This window comes from Maylandia zebra, linkage group LG17 (genome assembly GCF_041146795.1).
Source record: "Maylandia zebra isolate NMK-2024a linkage group LG17, Mzebra_GT3a, whole genome shotgun sequence".
In the NCBI taxonomy this organism is placed as follows: Eukaryota; Metazoa; Chordata; class Actinopteri; order Cichliformes; family Cichlidae; genus Maylandia; species Maylandia zebra.
In genome coordinates this window covers 32,892,019-32,916,050 of record NC_135183.1, presented here as the reverse complement: position 1 = coordinate 32,916,050, position 24,032 = coordinate 32,892,019, and the positions used below count along the sequence as shown (strand labels likewise).

Below are 24,032 nucleotides of genomic sequence, written 5' to 3'. Positions count from 1 at the left end.
AAAACACCATCCCATTACATCATAATTGAAAATGCAGATGACAGAAAACACCACAGTGCCTTGCCAGGTTTGGTCACATTTTGAGTTATAAGCTACAGATGCTCCAAGAGGGTCAAATTTCAAGTAAAATGTCAATGGTGGAGTAGTTAGTACTCTTGCCTTACAGCAAGATGGTTCAAATCCACTAACCAGCTGGGGCTTTTCTGTGTGGAATTTTCATGTTCTCCCTGTCTGCATAGATCCTTTCTGGGTACTCTTGCTTCCTGCCACAATGGGGCTAGATTAATTGGGGGTTATAAATTGGTCATAGGTGCAGGTGACCTATATACTTTCTAGTTTTTCAACAATCCTGACTCTTCTTTTACCCAAATTTCTTTTCATGCGGTGCAAATGTTTTGAGTGGGTGGAAGGTCTTATCTTGGTGAAATATGCAAGGCCTGACCTTGAAAAAGATGTGATCTGGATGGGAGCTGTGAGGTAGTGTAGACCAAGTGGCAAGGAAGGTGATAAGTAGACAGCAACGGCATCAGTTTCTTTTAAGTGTACTTTATTTCTGGCATCTCCATCATACCATTTTAAAGCCTGGTAGGTAAAATCTCACTTGCTGTATACAGGACTTTACACACACTTGAACCTCATTAGTCTCTACTATTGAAAAATGGGTTAGACCAAACAATACGATCCTCAGCTCTTACTGGAACAGTGGCGCGGCTGCCCCTCTGTTGGTCTTCCATGGTCTCTTGTGTTCTGGGGGCCTCTGGATGTCTGGAGTTTTGATCTCCTCCATACCCGCTTCACACCCTGGAGGACGGGGCTGTGGCCCCCCCACACTCCCTAGCAGATCATTACATGGAGAAACCTTTGGAATGCAAGCATGCTGATCCACACAGGTATGCACACATGGGTATTCACAGACGCGGACTAAAGCTTTCTTGGCTGCTGCCTCAAAGCACACTGTGCGCTGTCTATCTTGCGTGCTGCACAATATCGTTTATTATTTAGTAAATATTGATATCTATGACTAGCTAGTTTATTGTGATGGTGCTTTGTTTTCTCTATTATTATGTTGCTCTTTGTTGTTTGCTGTCTCCTCTGTTTGTTTTTTTTTGTTTGTTTTTTTTTTCTCCATACAGGTGACCCAGGAGTTCTTTTTTTTTTTTTCTCTCTCTCCCCCCCCCCTCTCACCGTCTCTTCTCCCCTTTGGTTTTCTTTCTTTCTCTCCCCCTCTTTCTCTCATTCATTCCCCCTGTCCTATTTATAAAAAAAAAAAAAAAGGACAAAGGATGAACTGAAGCTCTGCCATCACGTAATGTCGCATACTGCTGTTTCTGATGTCATTTAAAAAACAAAACAAAAAAAAACAACAAAAAAACAAAAACAAAAAAACAATACGATTCTAAACAAAAACCCTATATAAACAGGAGGTACTGGGGCAGCCCCTCCCACACACCTGTTTTAGATATAGGACCTGAACAAATTGACAAACATGGTAAATATAACCAAAGCAACATAAGCAAACATAATTTATTAGAAATTTACCTGTGAACAGAAGAAAATTCAAATGACTTGTTGATTAGTGGTATTTGCTTTAAAAACATATGCATAGATGTAATGGATGCTACCACAACTAGTGCTACCACAAACCAACCCGGGATAGTATGTAAAGCAAAGTTAGTATTATGGCCAACTGTACAAAAAAAGATGAATTTAGATAAATTATCAATATGGTTAAGGGACAAGTGGTAACTGAGTTTAAGTGTAACCACTTTGTCACAGGATCATATGTTGGTCTAAAACCTGTATATACTTTCAAGCTTTAACTAACAAATCATTCATCTTTTTGTTTATGTTTTTCATAAAAACTTCAAATTTTGAATATATCATTGTACCCAGTCATGTTTGTAACATGTTAGCAGTTAAACTAATTGGCTGCAGAGTGTTCCTCCAGCTGTTTGTTTTTAGTGGCATTTACTTTTTTACCAACATTTTTGAGATATGTTACCACCATCAAACTCAAAATGACCCTATTAATTTATTTAAATTATCAATTTTCTCAGTTTAAACATATGATATGAATAAGATACAGATATGTGAAATTTGGAAATCACTGGATTCTGTTTTTATTTCCAAACAAACCAAATTCATTTACAAAAATAAGGAAAATAAAACACAAACCAACAATAAGTGTCTCAATAACTGGGTCATCATGTCACAGCTTCAGCTTGCCTTGGCAATGATTCTCCAAGTCTCTGGAAGTCTGCTGCAGGAATGGAACACAATTCCTTCAAAATACATTCCCTCATCTGCTTTTCAGATGATGGTTTCAGAGAGCACTATCTGCACCGCTTGAGTGCAAAGACCTGAGAATTTGCCACCACTGTCATAGTGTTTAAACCATTCAGTGACATCTCACTCCCTTTGGATGGGAGTACTGTCATCCTGGAAGAAGAGACACTAATGAAAGCAATCTTGTGAGAACCAAAATGTTTTGACTTTTACTTGAATTTCTCATGACTCTATTACATATGCAAAAATATGTTCATTTTTTAAATAAAATTGTATATATTTTTTATTATGCCAACATATATATTTGAAAAAATATATATTTTACGTGATTACTCACTTTTTCCTAACTTTATTTTTGGGGACACATGTTCAGGGAGGGCCTTGTTCTCCTCTCCGCCGCCAAGAGTAGCAAAGGCAGAGAAGAGTGGCTTCTCTGGCTGTGGTGGCGCAGGAATGCGGATATGATGAAAATGTTTTAGACGCAGCTTTCCTCAGTAAACTACCGCCACTGAGCGTCGAGGGCGTCGCGAGGATTATTATTCATGTTTTTTTGCACGTCAACAACATCTGGACCGAGCAGAGACCCGGTTACACTGCCAACTATACTTACGGAAAAGTTTTTGGACTCGAAGCTACTCCTTCACCCAGTTTCCTTTCTCTTCCTAACGTCTCGGGAAACGAGTTGGAGGAAGCGAGGATGGGAATAAATCACTTCTGAAGCACCGGAGTTGTCATGTTTGAAAGGTAAATTGTCCTTCGTGTCGCCTTTTGCCGTAAATAACGCTTAGAACAATTAAAGCGTTTTTATATATATATATATATACCTATAGAAAATGGTGTGTATGTGAATAAATGAACGCCATGTGAAGTTTTGCAGTAAGTTTATGTTTTAAAAAAAACGACAAAAAGGGAAATTTCGACTAAGACTTTCTGGAGCGCGACGTCACTTTTCTCGCTGCGTGAATAAGTTGGCGACCTGCGCGTTTGTTTAAAACATTTTTTATTTGTGTCTTCAAGCCTGTGCTGATGATGAGGCGTTGGTTTTCACAGCATTGAAGGCTGAGGACAGGGAGAAACTACTTCTGCTGTTTTGTTTCCCCCCAAAAGACGACTGTCTCATGTCCAAGGAGACTGTCCTTCATCCGGATGGGCTGGCAGAGCCAGCGAAGGGCCCAGGGCAGGAGACAAGTCCCCTGCTGTCAGCCACACACGGTAAGAAAACACAGGATGGACCTAAAGTGAAAACCGATTGATTTAGAAACGTACAATTTCAGTTACATAAGTCAGGTGTATTTATCCTTGAGAGGGTTTGGGAGGATGAGAGAGGTGCTTTTGTAAGATCTAATTAGCTTTTTGTCAGAATATGTTGGCTCTGTACTGGTTCAGATCCACCAATCACATTTAAAATGAACCTTTTACCCACATTCAAGCCAAGCTTACCCACTTAAAACATCCAATCCAAAGGAAAAAAAAAAAGGGAAAAAAACCTCCTATATAATACCAGCCTCTGGTGTACATGTTTATGGAGGGTTTTTTTTTTTTTTCAATCCTAGCTGCCAGCATACCAGTAATGAAAGTGAGCTCTAAATATAGTGTCATACTCAGTCAGAAACTCACGCTAAAAAGCAAATCCTAAAGACAAGCCAGTGGGTGTGTGCTACAGATGATTGGCATATCAGGATTTTTCAGTCTGCTCTGGACAATCACAGACTTGCTTTCTACATTATATTCATGTGACTTTTGGTGTGCATCAGTATCTCTGCTCCAGCTTTAAGCTCGATAGTGTTTGTGGGTTTTTTTTGTTTTTTCCCCCCCAATAAAGTCTGCAGAAACGCCCTAGTGACTATTAACAGCAACCACAGCCAATTATAGTTTTTAATTAACTTTCTAGTTGCCCCTAAGATTATCACATGTAAAATAAGCTTACCCCCCCACACCCCCTTTTCATTTTTCTTCAAACAAGCAATGAACCATTAACCATCCTATTTATACCAAGCATCATTATGGCACTGTCAGAAAATAGCAAAGTAGGACAAAGTAAGCAATCACTGGGGCTGTTGGGTTGTGAATGGATTTTTTTTTTTTTTTTTGCTGGACCTTCAAAGGCACTTGGAGTTAGGACTAGATTTCCCCTCCCCGGGGACTGCGGATGTACAGAGAATAGAGCAATTTATTTCTAACTGTGATCACTAAATACTGCGATGCATCACACAGAACTGCTGCTAACGTCACCGCTGCTACCATACATTAGCCCCCCCGAGCTGAGATATGTGCCATATCTGTCTGGGCAGAGTTTCTGGCCCGCACTCATCTGTTACGCTGCCCCATCCATCACTTGCTTACAAACACAGGGTGTTGTATGGGAGTATGGGAGCAAGGCTTCTGTAAATGTGATTCTTTTTTTTTAGGTTTGTTGAATCAATCTTCACCGAGCTGAAGGCTCGAGCTCCACGACGGCACTGAAAAACTTTCAGTTTTAAGGGGAAAAAATCCCCCAAAACTATGGCCTATGAGTAGGCATCTGGCTCCAAACCAGTGAATAAAGTCATTGTGGAAGGTTTATTTACCGAACAAAGCAGCAGTGTGCAGTGAGCGAAGCCTGAGCGAGCCTTGAAGTCAAGAGGCCAGAAGAAACGGGTTAGGCAGATGAGTGAAGCTGTCTCTCGTGCATTTGCGCATCTATCAGGCTGTAAGATTTTTTTTCTCTTCTTCTTCTTCTTTTTGCCAACATACTTTTTCCAATTTAGATGAATGCAGCCTTTTATGGCAGTTAAAAAGCTTGGCAGGTAGAGCACGCCCGGGAGCAAAAGGAGAGAAAATGAGATCCAGAGCTCTGGCAAGGCCTTTACCTGAACCGCCCCTCAATGTTGTGCAGTTTGCCAGTGGCCTGTTTTTTCTGGCAAAAACATGCTGAGCGGCCTCCGCACCTCTGGATCATCCAGCTGTCCCTGATATTCTGTCCTCCGTGGCCAACTCTACACTTAAAGTTTACATCTGTTTTTTTTATTTTGTTTTATTTTATTTTAAAGGAATGAACAGCTGAGTCCTTAATAGCATGAAATTAAACTAAGCGACCCCGTCTTGTCGGTCACCATGCAGCACAGTACTTAGTTTGCGCAACTCTCCATGTGGCGGGTTTTTCTTCATCAGCTCTGTTTGACGTTAAATTCTTGTGACCCTAGATGCTCGTGACAATGAATCATCAGGGAGAACATCATCTCCCAGGAAACCAGCCGCCGAAGGACCGAGTCACGTGATGGAGGAGAAGCCTAATTATTGCGAGCCTGTAAGAAGTAAGTTTTAACGACCTGGGAAAAGCTGTGGGCAGGCAGCAGGGCATCTTGCTGTTATTTTTAATGATAAACAACAATGCACCGTTTAATTGTAGAGAGTGGAAATAACAAACACGTTCTGCCTGCAACAGTCACAACGGTTCTGTTTACCATTTATTTAACATTAAAGCGGCTGTAATCTCGTCCTTTTTTCTATCATCACAACCGCTATATGGATAGTTGTTGTTATGGCAGTTGCACAGTGTGTGAGGCAGGGGTCAGTTGGCCAACTAAAATATTAGCTTCAGTGTTTCCAATTAAAGTAATGTCAAGATAGCACCAAGCTCTCTTGGTAAGCGTGGTAACATGCAGGCGCTCTTATTCTGCCATAATGACCAAGACTTGGCTCATTTCGTCATTTTTTACTTCTCCTTCCAAACCCTCAGCGCTGTGTTTTGGAAGTGGGGAAATCCTGTTTGTGGTTCTGGCACTAGCTGTCTTTACACTCTGATTGAATGTTAGCCACAGTGTTTTTTAGCCTGCACCAATCATTCACCTATTGAAGAAGACTTGTGCCAGCAGCTAGAGGCACTTTTCTGTTGAAGAAATGTTCACCAGGATTACATGAGTATATTGTTCCTCCCTGCGATCCATCATACCATTAGCAGGTGTTTTAGATTTTCAAAAGATGTCTTTTTTTCTGGATGGTTCTAATTTTTTATTTTTTTTTTCCTTTGGGGAAACTTTGTGTGCCTGTATTGTAACTCTGAGTTAATCACATTGTTTTATGCAAATGCAGTGCACGGTGAGGTTTTACAAAACAATTATTTGACATTGAACTTCTTGAGTCTAATTAAACCAAGATGCACTTTAGTTCAGCAATTTGAATTGATATTGAAATATGGATTGCAGGTCACAAAATGAAACTGGCTAAAAGCTTTGTGTGCCTTCGTGTGTGTTTCATTGTTCCTAAGAAGAGTGAGATGTGTCAACATAGGCTAATAGCACCTGATTGCTTCCATCCATGTAAGTGCCTAGCAATAATAAGGATTGTTTTTTTTTTTTCTTCATTTGACACAGTTCTTGACAACAGTTCCTTTGTTTCTTGGTTGTTAACTTTTCCAGGGTGCCTTTTCCTGCCTTTTCTGGTATTAAGCTTAATGACTTGCCAGTGGCTTGTTTACTGAAGCAGCATGGAAAAGAGATAATAATAAAAAAGAAAATTCTGTCAAGAGGTCTCTCTAGCTTGGCAGGTGTGCAGAGTATTGCACTTTTAGAGGGAGGCATGCTCTGCTTTCATCTCAGCAGATAAGCCCCTGTGACAACAGTTTTGCATTGTAATTGATGTCGCTCCCCTTAACATCCACACCGATTCTTTTTTTCTGCTACACACACACACACACACACACACACACACACACACAAACACACAGAGGCTGGTAAAGAAGTTTTCCTGTTTTTCATTTGAAAGATCAAAGCCTGATTATAGTATTTATAATACAATAAAAACACTTAGTTTGTCTAGTTTGAATAGTTTGTCTTCAACTCTGTCCTGCTATAGAATACTTTGAGAATATTCCAGAGATTTCCCAATGAAACAGGAAATTCTAAACACCTAGATGTTGCTAAAATATTGAAAAGTGACAATTATAAGTAGGAATGTTAGTTCTTGTAGAGAACCGGTCCCAAGTACTTCAATTCCTTGGAATTGTTAGTGTGCTTGTCCGTCGAGCCCACTTATTGGTTCCATTTGCACTTGCACCACAATCAGCTGATTTCAGTTTGTGTGCCAGAGGAGAAAAATAATAGCACAGTCTACAGCCTGGATATGTACATTACCTTTATTTATTTTTTATTGCACAACAGTACGAGAGCGTAACGGTAAAATGCAAACTGCATCCAGAACAGAAACAACTTCAGGTCTTTGCAAGCCCCTGCACAGACGGTATGCTAACAAGCTAGCAAAGGAAATCATACTTTCTGATAAACAGGATAATTCAATTTTCATGTTTTATGAGAGTTTATTTACTGTCTGACATTCTCTGACAAAGTTGGATGCACTTCAAAGAAGTGTCTCACAGTGGCTAACACTAATAAAAGCAGCAGCTTGGCATCAGAAAAGTTCAGGATATCCTCAACAGCTCGCCTCAGTATCACTGTTACTAGTCAGAAATGAGCGCCATTAGATTAGTTAGACAAAGTTTTGCATCCGTTTTACAAAGTTTTACATTTGGGGTAACTCAAGTAAAACTGTAACATATCTCAAAATATTAAACTGACTTTGTCTTCTTCTTCTTCTTCTTCTAATAATGTATATTAACACAAAAAAAAAATTAATTTTGGCTATACCCTTATTCATAAGGGGCTGCCAGAGCTGGTAGCTGTGCATACTTGATTTGGCAGACTCAAGCGCTGGATGCATCTCCCAAGGAATATCTGTCTTCTTATGGGACCAAACTGGGGGTCTTTCACTGTTTAAGCGACCGCATGAACCATTCCACCATGGTTTCAGAAAGTACAATAATTTATTTTTATTTTTTTTAAAGTACAATAAAACCATAAAATCAAACATGATATATAGGCATCAGTGTAGGGGATAAAATCACTTCCCAATTAATTTGTCTGATTTCTAAAAGCTTCTACAAATTGTTGAGTTTTCTAATTTCAGTAGTAACATTGAGCCTTTCAAAGAGTGGAGCTTACTGCATTATGAAGTTGAGCTATAGCTAAAAAGACATGTAAGATACCCAGGTTTGTAAATAAAGAAAATGAACTATAATCTTGGAGAACGTTTTTAAGTAGCTTTGTCTGTTTGTGGTCATCTAATAGTTGGAAAAATGATTTAGGGCTGCTTAACTTAACCTATTTATGTCATAGACTGGCAGTCTCGCTGTGGTTGTGTTTTGAGGGAACCAATCTGCTCGCTGGCAGGGGTAATTGAGAGCTCTCTTCACCACAGAAACAGGAAATCAATAAGAAATCATCTGCCCGCCTACATCTCAGTCCTGACTGTGTCCCAGGGCTGTCTGATTTTAAAGCTGTGTACAATTTGTGGATGGTGACTTATCACAACAAGAGGAAGCCCATTATATTGTTGTAATAACAGCAAAGATCCTATTTCAGTTATGATAACATTGTTTTGACAAGTGGTCTATTTAATCAGTGGGCCCCCTTAAAATGAGAAAGTAAACACAGTGGTGTTTCTGTATTTTTTAAATGTTCTCAGCAGAGCGCATTTAAAGGAAAGTGCAGTGAACACTGTTATGCCACGCGTTGTGCGAGGCGTAATAATTTACGATTGCAAACAAGATAAATTCCAGTCGCCGCTTAGATTGTAAACCATTGCGGCTTAGACAACAAAAGTACAATTCTGCCCCTCTTGTTAGACCTTTGTCAGCACACAGTTCCTCTGTGGCTCTGAAACCTGGGAGAGGAGGAAGAGTCATGTGTGGGAGACAGACATTCCTCAAGAGACTATTCTGGTTTTTCAAGCACCTGATATCTCTTGCAAACAGGGCCATGCCTCTCCAGCCCATGGAAATAAATTGCTACCACCCAGCACTAGTTTTAGGAGTTTAATCATCACATTATTCATAAGATTGTCAAATACTTTTTTTTAATGCTTCTGCAGTTGATAAAGATGACCTTACCAGCATGTGAAGAACAGGTCTGTTTTTTTTTTTTTTTTAATCTCATGGAAATTCTGTAGTGAGAAAAGAAGGTCAAATAGCATGACTTTTTTTTTCTTTTTTTTTCTAAAGGAAGACATTAGTCTGGCCTTTGTGTGAATCTGTGATTTCACTCTTTAGTTGCACACTTTCAAGGTTATTACCTGTGTATCGAGTTGACCTTTTGGAAGTGGAGGTCACAAAGGGAAGCAACGGGAATTGTTTAACGTGGTCGTGTCATATACTTTCATTTGTCTTTGCAGAAAGGATTCAACAATTCAGAGTTATATATGAACTTATAAAGTTTTTAATATGAGATTTAAAGAAAAAAGGGGCGGCGAGGGCTTCCTCGAGGTGTTTTTGCTGGCCAATTGTTGAATCAACATTCTAAGATCGTGTCACTTTGTTTCATTTGTCTTCCAAAGTGCTTTAAGTACTTTAAGACTTTTTTAACCTTGTGTCAATTCTCTTTTTCAAGAATGTTTTTTTTTTTTTAGGTATAGGAATTGCATTGTAATTGTTGTTATGCAAGATCCATATCTTTATTGCAATCCTCGCAGCCCCGTCTGCAGAAATAATGTGTCTAAAGCATAGACCTATTATAAACTGAACTGTAATTTTCAAGTGATTACTTACCAGTGGGTCATGGAATCAAAAACTGTATAAATAGGGTGAAATGCTAGTGTAGGGGTTGATTAAAATGGTCATTGTAATTCTACCTCTGTTGTAATTATTTTCTCATTGTCTTGGTGCAGATAGATTTCATATGGGAAATTTCAAGTGTGTTAATTAGCATATTTTACCCAAAGTGCCCGAGACTATTCGCTGTTAATTTTTTATTTTTTTTGAAGATATTCAAAATACTTGAGCCAGATGATTAGATATGCATACCTCCATTTGTGGACCGCAGTCTTTTAAGTGCACGTTAGCTGCAAGACAACATGTATGGATTTTGATTGAGGAGACTGCGTAGAATTTTTTTAAATTCAGAGTAATTTTTTTTGAAGTCATTTTAACACTTTTAGTGTACTCGTAAGAAATATAAATAGTTTTTGATTTGTTACTTTTGAGGACACATTTCAGAAGCTGAAAGTTACACTGTTACTAGCACAGGTTTTGGAGTAAGGGTCAGAGGTTTGTTTTTCCACATGTCTATAACATGTCATGGGGTTAAGAAGCAACACTGTTGTATAGAAACACACAAAAGGCCCTAAAAGAAACATACGTGTCAACCAAATCCATTACATTTTAGACTTTGTAGAAAACAATCCAACTGTGTTTTATCTATGTATATATTTTAATGCAAAGAACTGATTTGTAACACTTGCACACTCGCGTGATTGCTAGGAAAACTTTAGGATTAGTATGTTGCCCAAGGATGCCATTGACTTTCTGATTGGTAGACGACCCACTCTGTCTCTTGAGCCAATCTTTGCACTCTTACGCAATAACCTGAAAGTACTTTTATGCTATAACACAATAGTACAACGATTTTTAGGTCACTTCAGCAGATTAGTGGTTCACAAAGTGGGCTTTGGGGATCTGCAGGGTTCTGGAAGAAAATTTGCAAGAAAATATATCCTGCAGTATTAACAATATTGCATAATATCCACACCCTAAGAAAGTTTATACCTATTTAATAAGCATAATGTGAACATTACTCCCACCCTCGTTGGTTTTGGGTTAATACTGATATGACTGTAAACTCTTTGAGAACCCTTGAGATAGAGCTGGGCGATATGAGATTTTTTCATATCACGATATGTTTTTTTCATTTCAGTCGATAACGATATCTATCACGATATAAGCCAAATAACTATATTTGTAAGATTTAAATGTGCCGTTGCTCACAAGTAAAATGTGAAATAATCAGCAGCTTGTTTTGATTTAAATATTTATTTCTCATAATAAGTTCAACAGGGTAGATGTACTTAAGGAACATGAGACTTTTTCAGATAAATAAAGGCAAATATTGCAAACTACACAAAAGGCAGCCGCTAAAGCGTTTAAGTTTCAAAATAGAACAAATGAAACAGACTAAATTGTCAATTCCACTTAGAAACAAAATATTAATTCTAAAAATAAATCTTAGTTTGTTTTACAGAAGAACAGACAAAACTGACTAACTTTTGTCAATATCAAATAAACTGAGAACTAAAAGGAAATTCTCAATCTCTCCTTGTTGTATAGCTTAGCTTTTCAAACAGTTTTAACAGTTACTTTAGTCTGACAAAAGCCGAATGACGAATTAGCGCTTCCAGTCAGAGACTGAGGCTACGTCCACACGTACACGGGTATTTTTGAAAACGGAGATTTTCCGTTTTCGTTTTAAATAATAATCCCGTCCACACATAAAGGCAGAAATGAAGGAAAACGCTGCTATGAACATGCCAAAGCAGCAGGTGGCGCTAGATTCCTAACCGTGCAGAAATGTTGGCCAATCAGAAGTCTAGAAGCCTCGGTGGGAAAAAGTAAACAAAGCTGCGGCATAGAAGCAGAACCGAGTCGTATGTGTGGACGGACAGTAACTGTGTGTATATGTAAGCATTTAAACACTGCAGAGAGTAGAATTAACAGTATTGTAGAAATTCATTTCACCGAAACAATAACGTGGCGCACAGTGTGACGCATGCACCAGTTTATTGTATTTCCAGACTTGTTTTCGGCACAATTTACAGTGCACGCTACTCTGTTTTTTTGTCAGACTTGAAATAGCCGAAATACCTTCACACTACGGAACTTCTATGGCTCTTCCGTTCGACAATCTCTCCGGCATTGGAACCATCATCTGTTTTCTCTTCGGTCACGCTCGGTTGATTTTTCTAGTCGGCACACTCATTTCCTCCATTACGCGCTGGCTCCATTACCCGCTGGCTGCTTCCCAAACAAACACACGTGCGGCTTGGCACTTGTGCTGTACGTAACAAGTCACGCGACGTGACGCTGCGGCTGTGATTGGTTCGGCTCTGCGCTACTTAATTTGGCTGACCTTTTTTTTTTTTTTTTTTTTTTTTTTTTAAGAGGACAAGAGCGGCGAGGTCTATCGCGATAGCTTAATTTCTCTATCGAGTAAAAGTTATATCGCGATACATATCGTTATCGTTCTATCGCCCAGCTCTACCTTGAGAGCGATGTCTAAACGGTGGCAAATATTTAACGATCACCACAATAATGTCTAAAAATCTATAAATATGCTCAAAGCTTAGACTGACATTAATCTCCATCTTCTGAACAGATGCTTTACAAACACTAAGAAATGTGTGCACCTTTTCCTGTGTGACCCTCAAACTCACTAACTAAACCTGCTCTTAGTCATCGAAACTTTGAGAAAGTTTTAGTATAAAGGATTTCAAACGTAACTACTGAAAAAGAAATTCATTGTGCTACAACTGCATAGGAGCTCTGTTCTTTGGTAGTGCTGTAACACAGGAAATAAACCTGGCTTTCTGTGTTTTGTCTACCTTATTGTTTTGTTTTTTTTTTACCCGTTTAGCACAGATATGGCAAGGTAGCTGGACTGTTTGGACCATGTTTACCAGCTCCTTAACCAGTGCCACACATGACAGCATGAATGCATTTCAGAAGCTCCTCACACACACACACAGGGGGAGAGAAAAAAATCAGATAGCACAGGGGGGATTACTTGGCCTCTAACAGGGTTTTGGCTCCAACATTAAGGTTAAAACCCTTTTCTATTACTGAGATCTCTGCTGATGTTGCCCTTGCTAGCCCTGAACCCCTCGAGCTTCCAACTCCTTGCCCCGTTCGTGTTTGCAGGTTCAGTGCCTTTCTACGAGGTCATTGTGTCAGGCCCCCCTGATCAGTGGAGGGTGACCGGGGACCCGGCGGCTGGCTCCCGTCCAGAAGCACAGACAACCACAGCTGACACAACCCCCTTCACCCCACACTTCTCTTTCAGGCTAGAGCTAAAATCGATACAGGCGTCTCTGTGTTTTAAAAGCCACTCAGAGGCAGTCGATCACCTCTGTCCCAAAGGCTGATCTCTCAGCTTAAGGCCTTGATTGGCATCCAGACGATGCGAGGCGGTGACCCACAGCTGTCCCATTAGCAGAGGGTTAATGCTGAGATTGATACTGAGCAAATAAAGGAACTAGGTGTGGGGGCATTTTGATAGACTGCCTCTCCCCTTTCTGACCCAGAGTCAGACTTCAGCTGGATTTTGGCTTTTAGGGAGTGGCAGATCCTCATCTCTGACTTCAATATTAGTGTTCGTGGATCTTCCACAAAATTTATTTGGCTCATGCAGTTGTTGCCTGTGTGTCTGCTTCATCTTTGCATGTGTGCATGCCTTCATGTGCCCGAGTGTGAGGGTGCGCATGTGCATGTCTGCGCGCCCGCCGTTGAATTTCAAACAAGCAAAGCTTCCTGTGGAACTTCTGCTGCAGTGAGGAGATTTTGAAAGGCGGTGGAATATTTGAGTCATCGATGTAACTGAAACTGAAAATAACCCCCATTCTCCTCCTTCCCTCCCTTTTCTCCCCCCCTTTTCCCGTTCCTTCCTCACTGTTGCGCCGTTTTTTTGTTTTTTCTTTTTGTTTTGAGTCGTCGACGAGGAGAGGGTGGAGCACTTTTTTTTTTTTTTTTTTTTTTTTTTTGTCTTGGGGAGTATGAAGCCTGGCAGCTCCCTCAGGCCTGCTCTGAGTCACGTCATAATTGATCTTTCTAGAAATTGTGGTAGCTAGCCGTGTAAAGTCTAAATCCGTGCAAGATGTGCAGCTTTTTAAAGATACTGCAGTCGTGCATTTGGCTGTCTTTATAAACTCTTTCCCTCCTCGTGGATGGTAAGAAACAGATGAAGGGGAATGGAAGGCATTTGGCAAAGCTTAATGCAGGAACAGCTTCGTATAAAAGTCATCTCAGAAATGAGGAGAAGTGGAGAACAGTGCAACGTTTAGTGTCTCTCACAGCAGGCTAGTTGCAAGGCTTTGAACGCTCCTCGCTCTTCGCTGTATTAGTAATACTCAAATTAGCACCGTGCCAAATTCCACACAACAGTGGAGACCTGGGGCCTGTGTGGCTGGAGCTTTGGTGGCTGAATGCGTGTGTGACTTTCCCTTCAGCATGATTCATCGCACAGAAAGTGGCATCTCATTGGGAGTTTTAGTGATGGCGGTCAACGTATTAATCTGGGAAAATGTTCCATTTTGAAATCAAAGAAGAATTGGTGACCCGGACCCCGCCCCACCCTTCCTCGATCACCACCTCCTTCCCTTTAGAAATGCGAACACTTGCACTGAGTAGATTGATGGATTCGTGTCATCGAATCAAGCTATTGTCTTTCAAGTTGTCTTCACTCCTGTAAAATGTAATTAAGCAGAACAAGGTCGAAGGTTTTTTTTTCTTTTTTTTCTTTTTTTTCTTTTTAATTCCACTTTTTCCTGGGTAGATGCAGCAGCGGTGTGGGAAATGAGGAGTGGAAATATTAAACGATGTCTTCAAGTCTCACTTCAGTAGGTTGGTGGAGTCAAATTTTTGAATGACTGTCACAGAGAATTAAAAGGCGGGGGGGGGGGCGACAGTCTTTGACTGCTGAGTAGTTATCGACTGACTGTCCTGGACTATGGTAGGAAAACAGACAGAAATGTGATGTTTCCTGCTTAAATGAGATGCTATGCAATATGATTAGCCTTGACAGGTCAAGACAGTTAATAGAGTTCTGTTGCAGACTACCCTGGCATGCTTGCAACCACACACACACTCAGAGCATGTCACTTTGGCTGAGGGGGATCCAATGTCAGAGCAGGTAATTTAGCTTTCTTCAACGGTCATCATCAGCAGCTGCGAAGCCGTCATCATCACCATTTTATCTTGGATAAATACAAAACACTTTGCGCATGTGTGTGAACTGACAGGGTTAGGATTGCTGTGTGATCGCTGCCGTGAGATCGCTGCAGTCTGTTGGAACAAGTGACATTTCTGTTAGCCCGTGTCAGGCTGCCATGCACTTTGTGTAAAGACAAGAGCGCTGACTTTGCATGGCAGCCACCTCCTCACACCGCAGGACGCTAATATTCCGATCAAAAGCTCGTTCTCGGCTGCTGGTTGACTCATTTGACACTCCTGATAAATGCCTTTATATTGATACTTTTCACACTATGATTATCATCATCATGTTTTTCTTGTTTGTTTGTTTTTTTTAATTGGACACCTGAACGATGATCCCTGAGCCACTTGTGCGTGTTCCCTCCCAGCTCGTCCTTCTAGACAATAAAGGAAGTCCTTGTCCGGTAGTTTAGAAGGTCAAACTGCAAACGAGGCTTTCAGACGCCCAAGGAAAATTTCAATCAGAGCCCTTTTGTAATAACATTCATTGTACTATTTTCCTCTCTCCGTGTGTGTCCCTCTCACTCTCTCTGCAGCGTAATTCCCCTGGTTTTGCGTCTATAAATATGGACAGGGAAGATGTATAATTTCTAATGAGAAAATATATCCCTTTGGATTGAAAGGCAGGGGCTCTTCCACACGCTGCTGTTTGTTAGGAGGAGAGATGATACCTCAGGCTGTTTTGGCAGCGAGGGGGGGTGGGGGGAGTTGGAGGAGTCTGGCTAGGTCATTGCACATTTACAAATTAGCATTTCAATCATGCAGGTACATGACCAGTCGAGCAGAAAATATACATGTTTTTCTAATACAAGCCCCCAAAAATAAACAAAACACCAGCCGTGTTAGCGGAATTGCTGTGCATCCTCCCTTTTCCTTTTTTTCTAGTCTGAGGCTACAATTACAGGTGCCTTGCCCGCTTGCGTGGCCCCTTCAAGTGTTAACTCACAAACTTGTGCCATTGTGTAATAATGGCCATTAGGAGATGGATACACAATCTGTATTCATCTTGTGGTGTTTATTTGGTGGGAATGATGTGACATTTGAATAACTGTATGATCTCTATGATGGGCATTCTAATAAGCCTGGGCAAACACCTTTCGTCTCTCTCTCCTCCCTGTTTCTCTCCGTCTCGGGGGCATTAATATTAAAAAGCACTGAGCTTTAGAAATACAGCACTGGTGTGATTGTTCAATCCGCTCCCTGCCTTACCTGTGACTCATGATGTAGTTATGTGCAAATGAGAATCTCCATACTGCCCTGTTTGACCTCTGTGTTATATTTTCATGTTCTCAACTATTTTAGAATTCTTGTGTATGGAGCTTTGTTACAGCTGACATGCATACATGCATATTCCTTCCTGGTAGCTAGGGGTGTGTGTGTGTGTGTGTGTGTGTGTGTGTGTGTGTGAGGGAGAGGGAGAGAGATCTCCAGTAGCCATGCTGTCTTCTGGGTGCAATTTCTAGTTGCGTCCTGTAGGACCCATTTTCTGTGACAAAAATGGAGGTGTTTATATACTCAGTTTTACATACAGATCGACCCCCTCCCACCACCACCCACCCACCCCTAGCCTTGCACAGCTCTGGTGCAGCTCCAGCTCTCTCCAGGCACTGTGCTGCTCGGTCCCTGTGTGGCGCAGCCACTGAAGACTCGGTGACAAATGGCAATTATATTTGTGTGTTCTTCATGAATCCATCAAACACTGGCCTTTTAAAAATTCTCCCCAGATATTTGAGGCTGTCAGCTACTAGTAGCTGGGACCAAATTGGGATGCTGCTTAGACAGTCAAGAACCACTCACCCCCTAGTTTCCCCTGTGATGTGTGTGACAGCGTGTGTAGGGGAATACCATGTTTTATTCAACTACAAATGTACACTCTCAACAGTTGTTGATGTGCTAGAAATAGGGCAGTTACAAGTCCAATTTGAAGTGTGTGTGTGTGTGTGTGTGTGTGTGTGTGTGTGTGTGTGCTTGTATTTAAACTTTGTTTGGAGGGAAGAACTGGACATACAGCCTATTAAAGTGTGCATGTGGATCTCTTAGGACACCTTCGGATGCTTTGCTGCAATGTTGTAACAAATGCACAACTTGTACGTTCTTTTCAAACTTCATGGGATTTGTTTCCTGCTGTGTTAGCGGAGCGGTGTATTAGCGGTGAGCCTGTGTTGCTCTGTCAGGATTTATCAGCAGACTCAGCTTACATTTGTACCTTGGATGTGGAATCAAAGCGTGGGTTCAGAAACGTCACAACAGCATCGCATTACCTTGAAATGCTAAAAGCTGAATATTGTGTGAAAGAAGTTGAATGCACACTGGATGGTTTGCACTTCAATAGGGTTCACAGGAGTTGACTTGATAAACGATGGCTCTTTCCTCAGTCTGTTGTGTTGTATTGTGTGTTTACAGTGCACGCCAAGCTGAATGGTGTGTAGGAGGTAGTAGATAATATGCTTTAGAGTTTACTTTTGCTGTAAGTCACACGCACTGAAAGTTTCTGATTCCAGAGTAGCACAAATTCAAACGTAGTGTATTTCTGCGTTTCCTCATTATCTCTTCATTTGTCTCATGTGACTGTACAAGTCTGTCACTGCCATCTCTGACAGTACCACCATTATTATGATCAATGATTATGAATATTGCTCCATCGCGTCCATTAATCTCGGCCACCGCGTTCATCAGGATAAAAATAACGACTGCAACTGTGCAAAGACTATTCAGGAACCTGCCACTGAAGAGCACAACCCCCTCAGACTAAATGTTATATTTCTCCACAGTGTGTCAGAAACCCAAATCGCCTCTAATATACTTTTCTTTTTTTTCTTTTTTTCTTTTTTTATATGGTGGTTTCTTAACTCATTCACTGCCAATGGCTGGCAGTGAATGAGTTAATAGCTATTTATATTTTGCCAAATTGAAAGCTTTGCTTTCTCAAAAGGAAAAGGTAATTATGCCCGCCAGTGCAGTTTGTGCGTGAATGTGTGTTTATATGTGCAAGTCCATGTGGCTACTTTGCTTAAACAAGACACATGGCAAACTCCACTGGAGTTCTCTGTTCTCTGACTACATACTCAGACAGGTAGATTACTATGAATCTGCAGTGATACAGTGGGCAAACCGGGGTTTCCCCATTAATCTAGTTGTCAGCTGTCAATAAATCTTGATGTATACGAGGAGTTAATCAGTTAGGAACAAACTGAGGCCAGTGTGAATGGTAAGGCTGTGTTTCTGATTAAGTTTCTGGATGTGTTTTTAGATTAGATAGTGATTTTGGATTCATCAAATTTGAATGTTTGCAGTCTGGTTTGTGATGCTTGCAGATTAAAATAGTTGGTTAATGAGCTGCTTTGTGAAAGTCGGGGGGAAAAAAGCACCCAAAGAAAAAAGGTTGACTGCTGTGTGACTGTCACTTAAGCAGATTAAAATAACTGTGACATGATACTGTTTTCACAGATTATGAGTGATTCAACACTTCGCTTTCTTTGTTAGCGTAGCACTATCCACCCACGATAATACCAAAAAAAGGAGGGGGGTGGGCAGGCACTGGCGCGTAATAGGTGCAACGGGGACATCAGCATCACACATTAGCTAAATTAATAATTGCAATTTATGTATGGAAATGTATGTTAAAGAAATCTAACAGGTCTTATAATACACAGACAGACTCTGGTTTAAAGGAAAACATCTTGGTGGGAAGGTGAAGTCACCATCTTGGCCACCCAAGTGAGTACTGGTGTCTTGATGTGCTGCAGACCTGACTCGCTGTGTTTTCTAGCCTTCTTCCTGAAAAGATTTTTTTTTTTAAAAAGACACAGTGGAATAAAATACAGGATACATATATTAAAATGAGTGAAAAATGTAGCAAGTTACAGCTGTCAGGGGTAAAGCTGGAAAAAACAGCAACAAATATAGCCCCTGCTCCGAGCCTCCTTGTTAGGCTTCAGTCTCTTCCCCCCACATTGTCATGGGCAGGCTGCAAGGCTTTTGTCTTTTTGGAGAAGAAAATCCATCAACCTGGTCTTAAATCACTGCATAATGAATTCTATCGTGCGCTACCCAGTTGTCTAATTCAAATTGCATGGAATCCTGATCCCTCAAGTCTATATTTGTTTATCGAGGCAGCATGCAGAAGCCCGAATGAGGGGAAGGCGAAACCCAGAGTGTGTATTTAATTGCTTTGTTTTACATCCACATTCACGTCCGGCCTCTCCCAGGGTGATGTGTTGTTAAAAAGCGCAAAGCCCGATTCCCACACTCTCTCCGACTCTTGTTAACCGTAATTGCACTTGTTGGTGAGCTGACAGAAAGAAAATAGAGATGGAAAGAAATTACCAGAGTCACATTAAATTTTATGTTTGCATCCACTTTGGAAACTTGTTGATTTTATTTATTTATATATAGATATATTTTTGGACAGCTGTGTAACTGTTAAACAGCCCTGCATGTTAAACATCCTTAAGCAGTAGCTGAATAAGGCAGAATTCAAGTTTGGTTGTCAAGATGTTATATTTTCAATGTATATAAAGAAAGTATTACATTGAGGGGGGGGGGAAGAATAAGTAGGGTTCACACAGACAAACTCAAAAAAAAAAAAGAGAGAGATGAATAATTCACAAAATCTTGCTGCAAGTGCACATGCAAAGTGGCTCTGATGTGGAGCGAAGGTAATGTAGGAGTAGCTCCCAGTAGAGCTGAATGTGCAGGTGCTCTTCTCAGGGAAATGCCACCGCCTTTGCTCACTCGTATCCTTCCTCTTCTCTCTTATCAGACAGGTCGCTGTCTCCCGACTTTCTGCGGCTGTCACGCGTGCTCTTAGAAAGGCTCGTCGAGGCCATCTCGGAGCTTTCACAGGAGAGGAGATCATTACTATTGTAGACAGCAGCCATTTTGTATATGTACACTATCACAAGCTGTCTTTCTCTTTTTACTGTATTAATCTCTCTCGCACTGTCTAAACTCACCGAGGTACGGCTCCAACGACTGTCTCGTCTGCCTGCAGCGGGGGCTTTTGTGATCCTGTCACATATAAAGTTCGCCGCTCCTCTCTTTTTGATTCCAAGTTGAAATGTTTGCCGTGTGATCGATTTTTATCATGTTAGGGAATGGTGGCATGGTTTGCTGAGAGTGATTTAGCTTAGAATGGCGTGTCTCCATTACTGTAGTTGCTTTGTAAGAAGTGAAACTCGCAGGCTACGGTGACTTTATAAGCGAATAAAATATATGAAGTGCAAGGTGCTGAGATTGCAAGTTCTCTAACAGCAAAAATGAAGTTAGGTAAAAGGGAATTCAGAAGCATTAAAAAAAAACCTGGAAAACATAAGTTATTAAAGTAAACTAATACATCTCTCTTATTTTGTAGTTTTGTTTTCTTTCTTTCATCCTCTACATTCAGCTTAAAAATACACTTAAAAAGGGACACTCTGAAAACACATCATATCTCAGTGGGGAAAAAAAATCATGCCGGGTATCTGTGCCGATATGGTCTGGGTAATGTGTTGGGAATGAAAGGATGCTTATTATAATTGTAAACCCACAGAGGGCTGAATTCAAAGACACCAAAAGCAAAGTGAAAAATGATGCAGCATGCTAGTCCATGGACTGAAACATGATGTCTCAGAGGTGTTCTTTGGATTTAGGTCAGGTGAGCGTGGGGAACCAGTCAATGGTATCTATTCCTTTATCCTCCATGAACTGCCTCCATGCCCTCACCACATGAGGTGTGGCATTGTTGTGCATCAGGAGGACCTCAAGATCCACTGCACCAGTCTGACAGTGGCTCCAAGGAATCTTTCCTTATAGCTGGTGTCAGTCAGGTGCCGTTGCCTAGCCTGTAGAGGTCCGTGCCTCCGTGGATATGCCTCCCAAGATGATCACTGACCCCCACCAAACTGGTCATGCTGAAAGATGTTACAGGCACCGTAATGTTCTCCACAGCTTCTCCAGAGCCTTTCGTGTCTCGCGTATAGGTCACCAATGCCAATTCTGGTATTCTATGGCAAATGCCAGTTGGGCTCCACAGTGCTGGGCAGTGAGCACAGGACCAAGCAATGAGCTCAAGGTCCACTAAAGGACATCGAGCTGGTGATGGATTAAAAGCCTTCTACGGCCTTGTTCAGCTCTCCTAGGGTAACCACCTGTCTCCTGGAATCTTCTCCATGCTTTTGAGACTGTGCTGGGAGACACAGCAACTTTCTGGCCATGGCACGTATTGATGTGGACTACCTGTATGGTAGTAACTTCTGTATCGCCTTATTCTGCCAGCAGTGACACTGACCAAATGCAAAACTAGTGGAAAAAACCACCAGAAAAGATGAGGAGCGAAAAATGTCAGTGGCCTCCAAACCATTCCAACTTTGTGGTTGTCCCATTGCTGCCCATCGAGTGCACCTATCAGCAGCTAAAACTGATTGACAACCCCCTCTGTTCTTAATTGACCAGATCAACTGACTTGATGCTTTGCTCTGATTAAGAAATGTTCCTTCAGTCTCTAGAGAGAGTGTATATTTGCAATTTCAAGCAGTGTGTTTTTGTTTTATATTAAAAGCCTTAGCTTGCAGATGATTTTGATGAATCAAATATACTACAACTTTCATCACCTTACACTGACCATGAAGTACTTTAATTGTACTAAATCCACACACACCCAGCTCTTTACTTAAAAACAGTAGAACTAATATCTTTTCTCTTCTGACCAGCTCAACCCCAGTCTGAGTCTAAGCCAGTGCCCACGGAAACTGCTGAAGAAGACACTGCCAAGGATCAAAATGGCTTTCACCATAGCACTGCTGGCACACCCGTGCTGAGTAACGGTAACGGAATCCACCCCGGCGGATCACAGGCCACGCGGACGTGTTCCTGCGGTGCAACCATCAGCACGAACGCCACGGGCGGGTCACGTCCTGGCTCGGGGGCAGCGACTGCTACTCCAATGACAGAGCAGCCCAGAAAGCAACCATCCACGCCTGTGTCGCAGAGGATGCAGAGAAAATTGCGGTCCAGCCTGTCAGTGAACAGCGACAGCAGCCGACGCAGCAAAGGGAGTTCAACAGGGTCGCAGAAACCTCCTTTACCTGAAGGTAACGCCTCCATACTCAAGTTAGTGACACACTGCTGCACTTTTTTTAACCAATACTAACATTTCTGAAACTTTACTGCTTGTATGCTTCTTCCCCTCTTATCTTACCTTGTTATGTAGCAGGAATGGTTTAAGCTGCATGGTTCAATGAAGAACGTTATAGAGAACCCCCACCCTTAAATAAAAAAGCACACCAATCATTATACCAATTTATAAAATCACGAGTTCAGAAACAATTAAAAAGGAATTTTCTGTACTGCCCACTTCCAGGAAACTGTAAATGTCCTCTCTGACCTGGTTTAGGTTTAGACTTGTGATGGAGTATCCCCTAATCTGTAGTCTCACCATCAAACAAAATGGGTGTATTCTTCGCAGGTGCGCATGAAATAATACCTAACAAGATATTGATAATACATTCTTGCCTCCTCTCACCTTTTAATGATGGTGGTGCATGACCTCTCATATTTATCACTCCCGTCAAGCAAATGCCGTCTCATCTCGTCCCTGTGGCTTTTATTTTCTTTAACAACAAGCCAGAGAGTCCGTTTGCCATGCAGGGAAGCCGTCACTTTGTCAGGTGCAATGCTGAGGTGAGTCCAGTAATGAAGGCGGCTGCCCGGTCCTTTTCCATTGTGGAGATAGGTGTGACCGTCTAACGAGGCCGGAGAGCACGGGGTTCCCATTAAGTCATAACCAGCCTCCTCCGGGCCCCTCACGGCCCCTCACACCTCTCTGGGACCTTTTTGGCTCTCCCTACATCCCGTCAGCAGCACCATGGCCCTCATTAACAGGGCCCCATCCACCCCCACCCTCGACCCTTTCTCCAGCTACTGTACTTTGTGGACTTCCATGTGTTCTATCTTTCTGTAGCTCATAGAATATCAGTGTTTAGGCTTATTTTTGTTCAAGTAGATAGGCAATTCCTGCTTTATTCATCCAACATGGCCTTTGCAGATTAACTGTTTTTATGTGAGGATTTGCTCACCCCCCCCCCCCCCCCCCCCCCCAAAAAAAAACAAACAAACAAAAAAAAACAAACCAAGAGTCATAGTGGTCAGGTAGAGATGTAAGAGCAAAGTGGTCCTTTTCATTTGTCTGTACGTGAAATATGTGCCCAGATTGATGAAGGCACTCACGCACATGCACAGCACCGTGCAGGTAAAGGTGCGATCCATCCGCCAAGAGATATTCTAGACGCATCATGTTTTCAACATCTTAATTGGTAAAGAACAAAAGCAAGAGAGTGGGCAGGGAGTTAAAAAAACAAAAAAACAAAAACAGCTGCTCAACAAGTCTCATTATGGCTTTTGTGTTGCTTATTTGCAGGCGTGAGAGCTCTCAGAATCAATATGTTCGCTCTCAACTATTTATTTCCCCCCGGAAAAGAGCCAAGCTGTTGTGTTTGAATGTTTACACGGATTAACATAATCTGTTTGCCTGTGAAATTAGCCTCCTAAACAGCCCCCCGAACACAGGAAATAAAAGGCGTAAGCTAGCAGGAACTAGCTCTGGGGATTCTGTTGCTCTCTGTGTTTCTTGGCACGCGCCGTTGGCACCGTAGCCAATCTGTGATAACAGCTTTTGAGGAGTCATTTAGCACGCTGCTTTTGTTTAGCGAGGTGGGGTGTCTCGACTCTTGTCATCGGGTTTATGTTTCTATTTTTTTGTGAACTGTGTGTAATCGGTTAACGTCTCCAAGCCGCTTCAGCCGCTTCATTTAGAGATTTCATGCCAGGGTTGTGAGCGCATTGTTAAAAACTTCCCTAAGCTATAAACTTGAAAGTGTTTGCGTGTGTTTTTGTAAGCTGTAGTCCTCTACCTTTGACTTTTTTACCCCCCTCAGTCATGCATTAATAAACAGACCTGCTTTTACGTGCATGTGGTGGACATTGA

At 41.5% G+C, this 24,032-nt stretch overlaps 1 protein-coding gene across 3 annotated transcripts in view; it reads left to right on the top strand.

Moving 5' to 3' along the window:
- mdfic (MyoD family inhibitor domain containing) overlaps positions 1-24,032 on the top strand; it is a 52,872-nt gene that overhangs the window by 24,252 nt on the left and 4,588 nt on the right. The window contains exons 3-6 of one of the 3 annotated variants that reach the window (XM_004560848.2): positions 2,660-3,030; positions 3,394-3,498; positions 5,469-5,579; positions 21,760-22,140. In XM_004560848.2, the coding sequence (XP_004560905.1) occupies positions 3,405-3,498; positions 5,469-5,579; positions 21,760-22,140 (586 nt within the window). In that variant the 5' untranslated portion in view covers positions 2,660-3,030; positions 3,394-3,404. Of the gene's footprint in view, positions 1-2,659; positions 3,031-3,303; positions 3,499-5,468; positions 5,580-21,759; positions 22,141-24,032 lie in introns of all 3 variants that reach the window. The other 2 variants (XM_004560847.2, XM_004560846.2) reach the window with 2 other exon arrangements.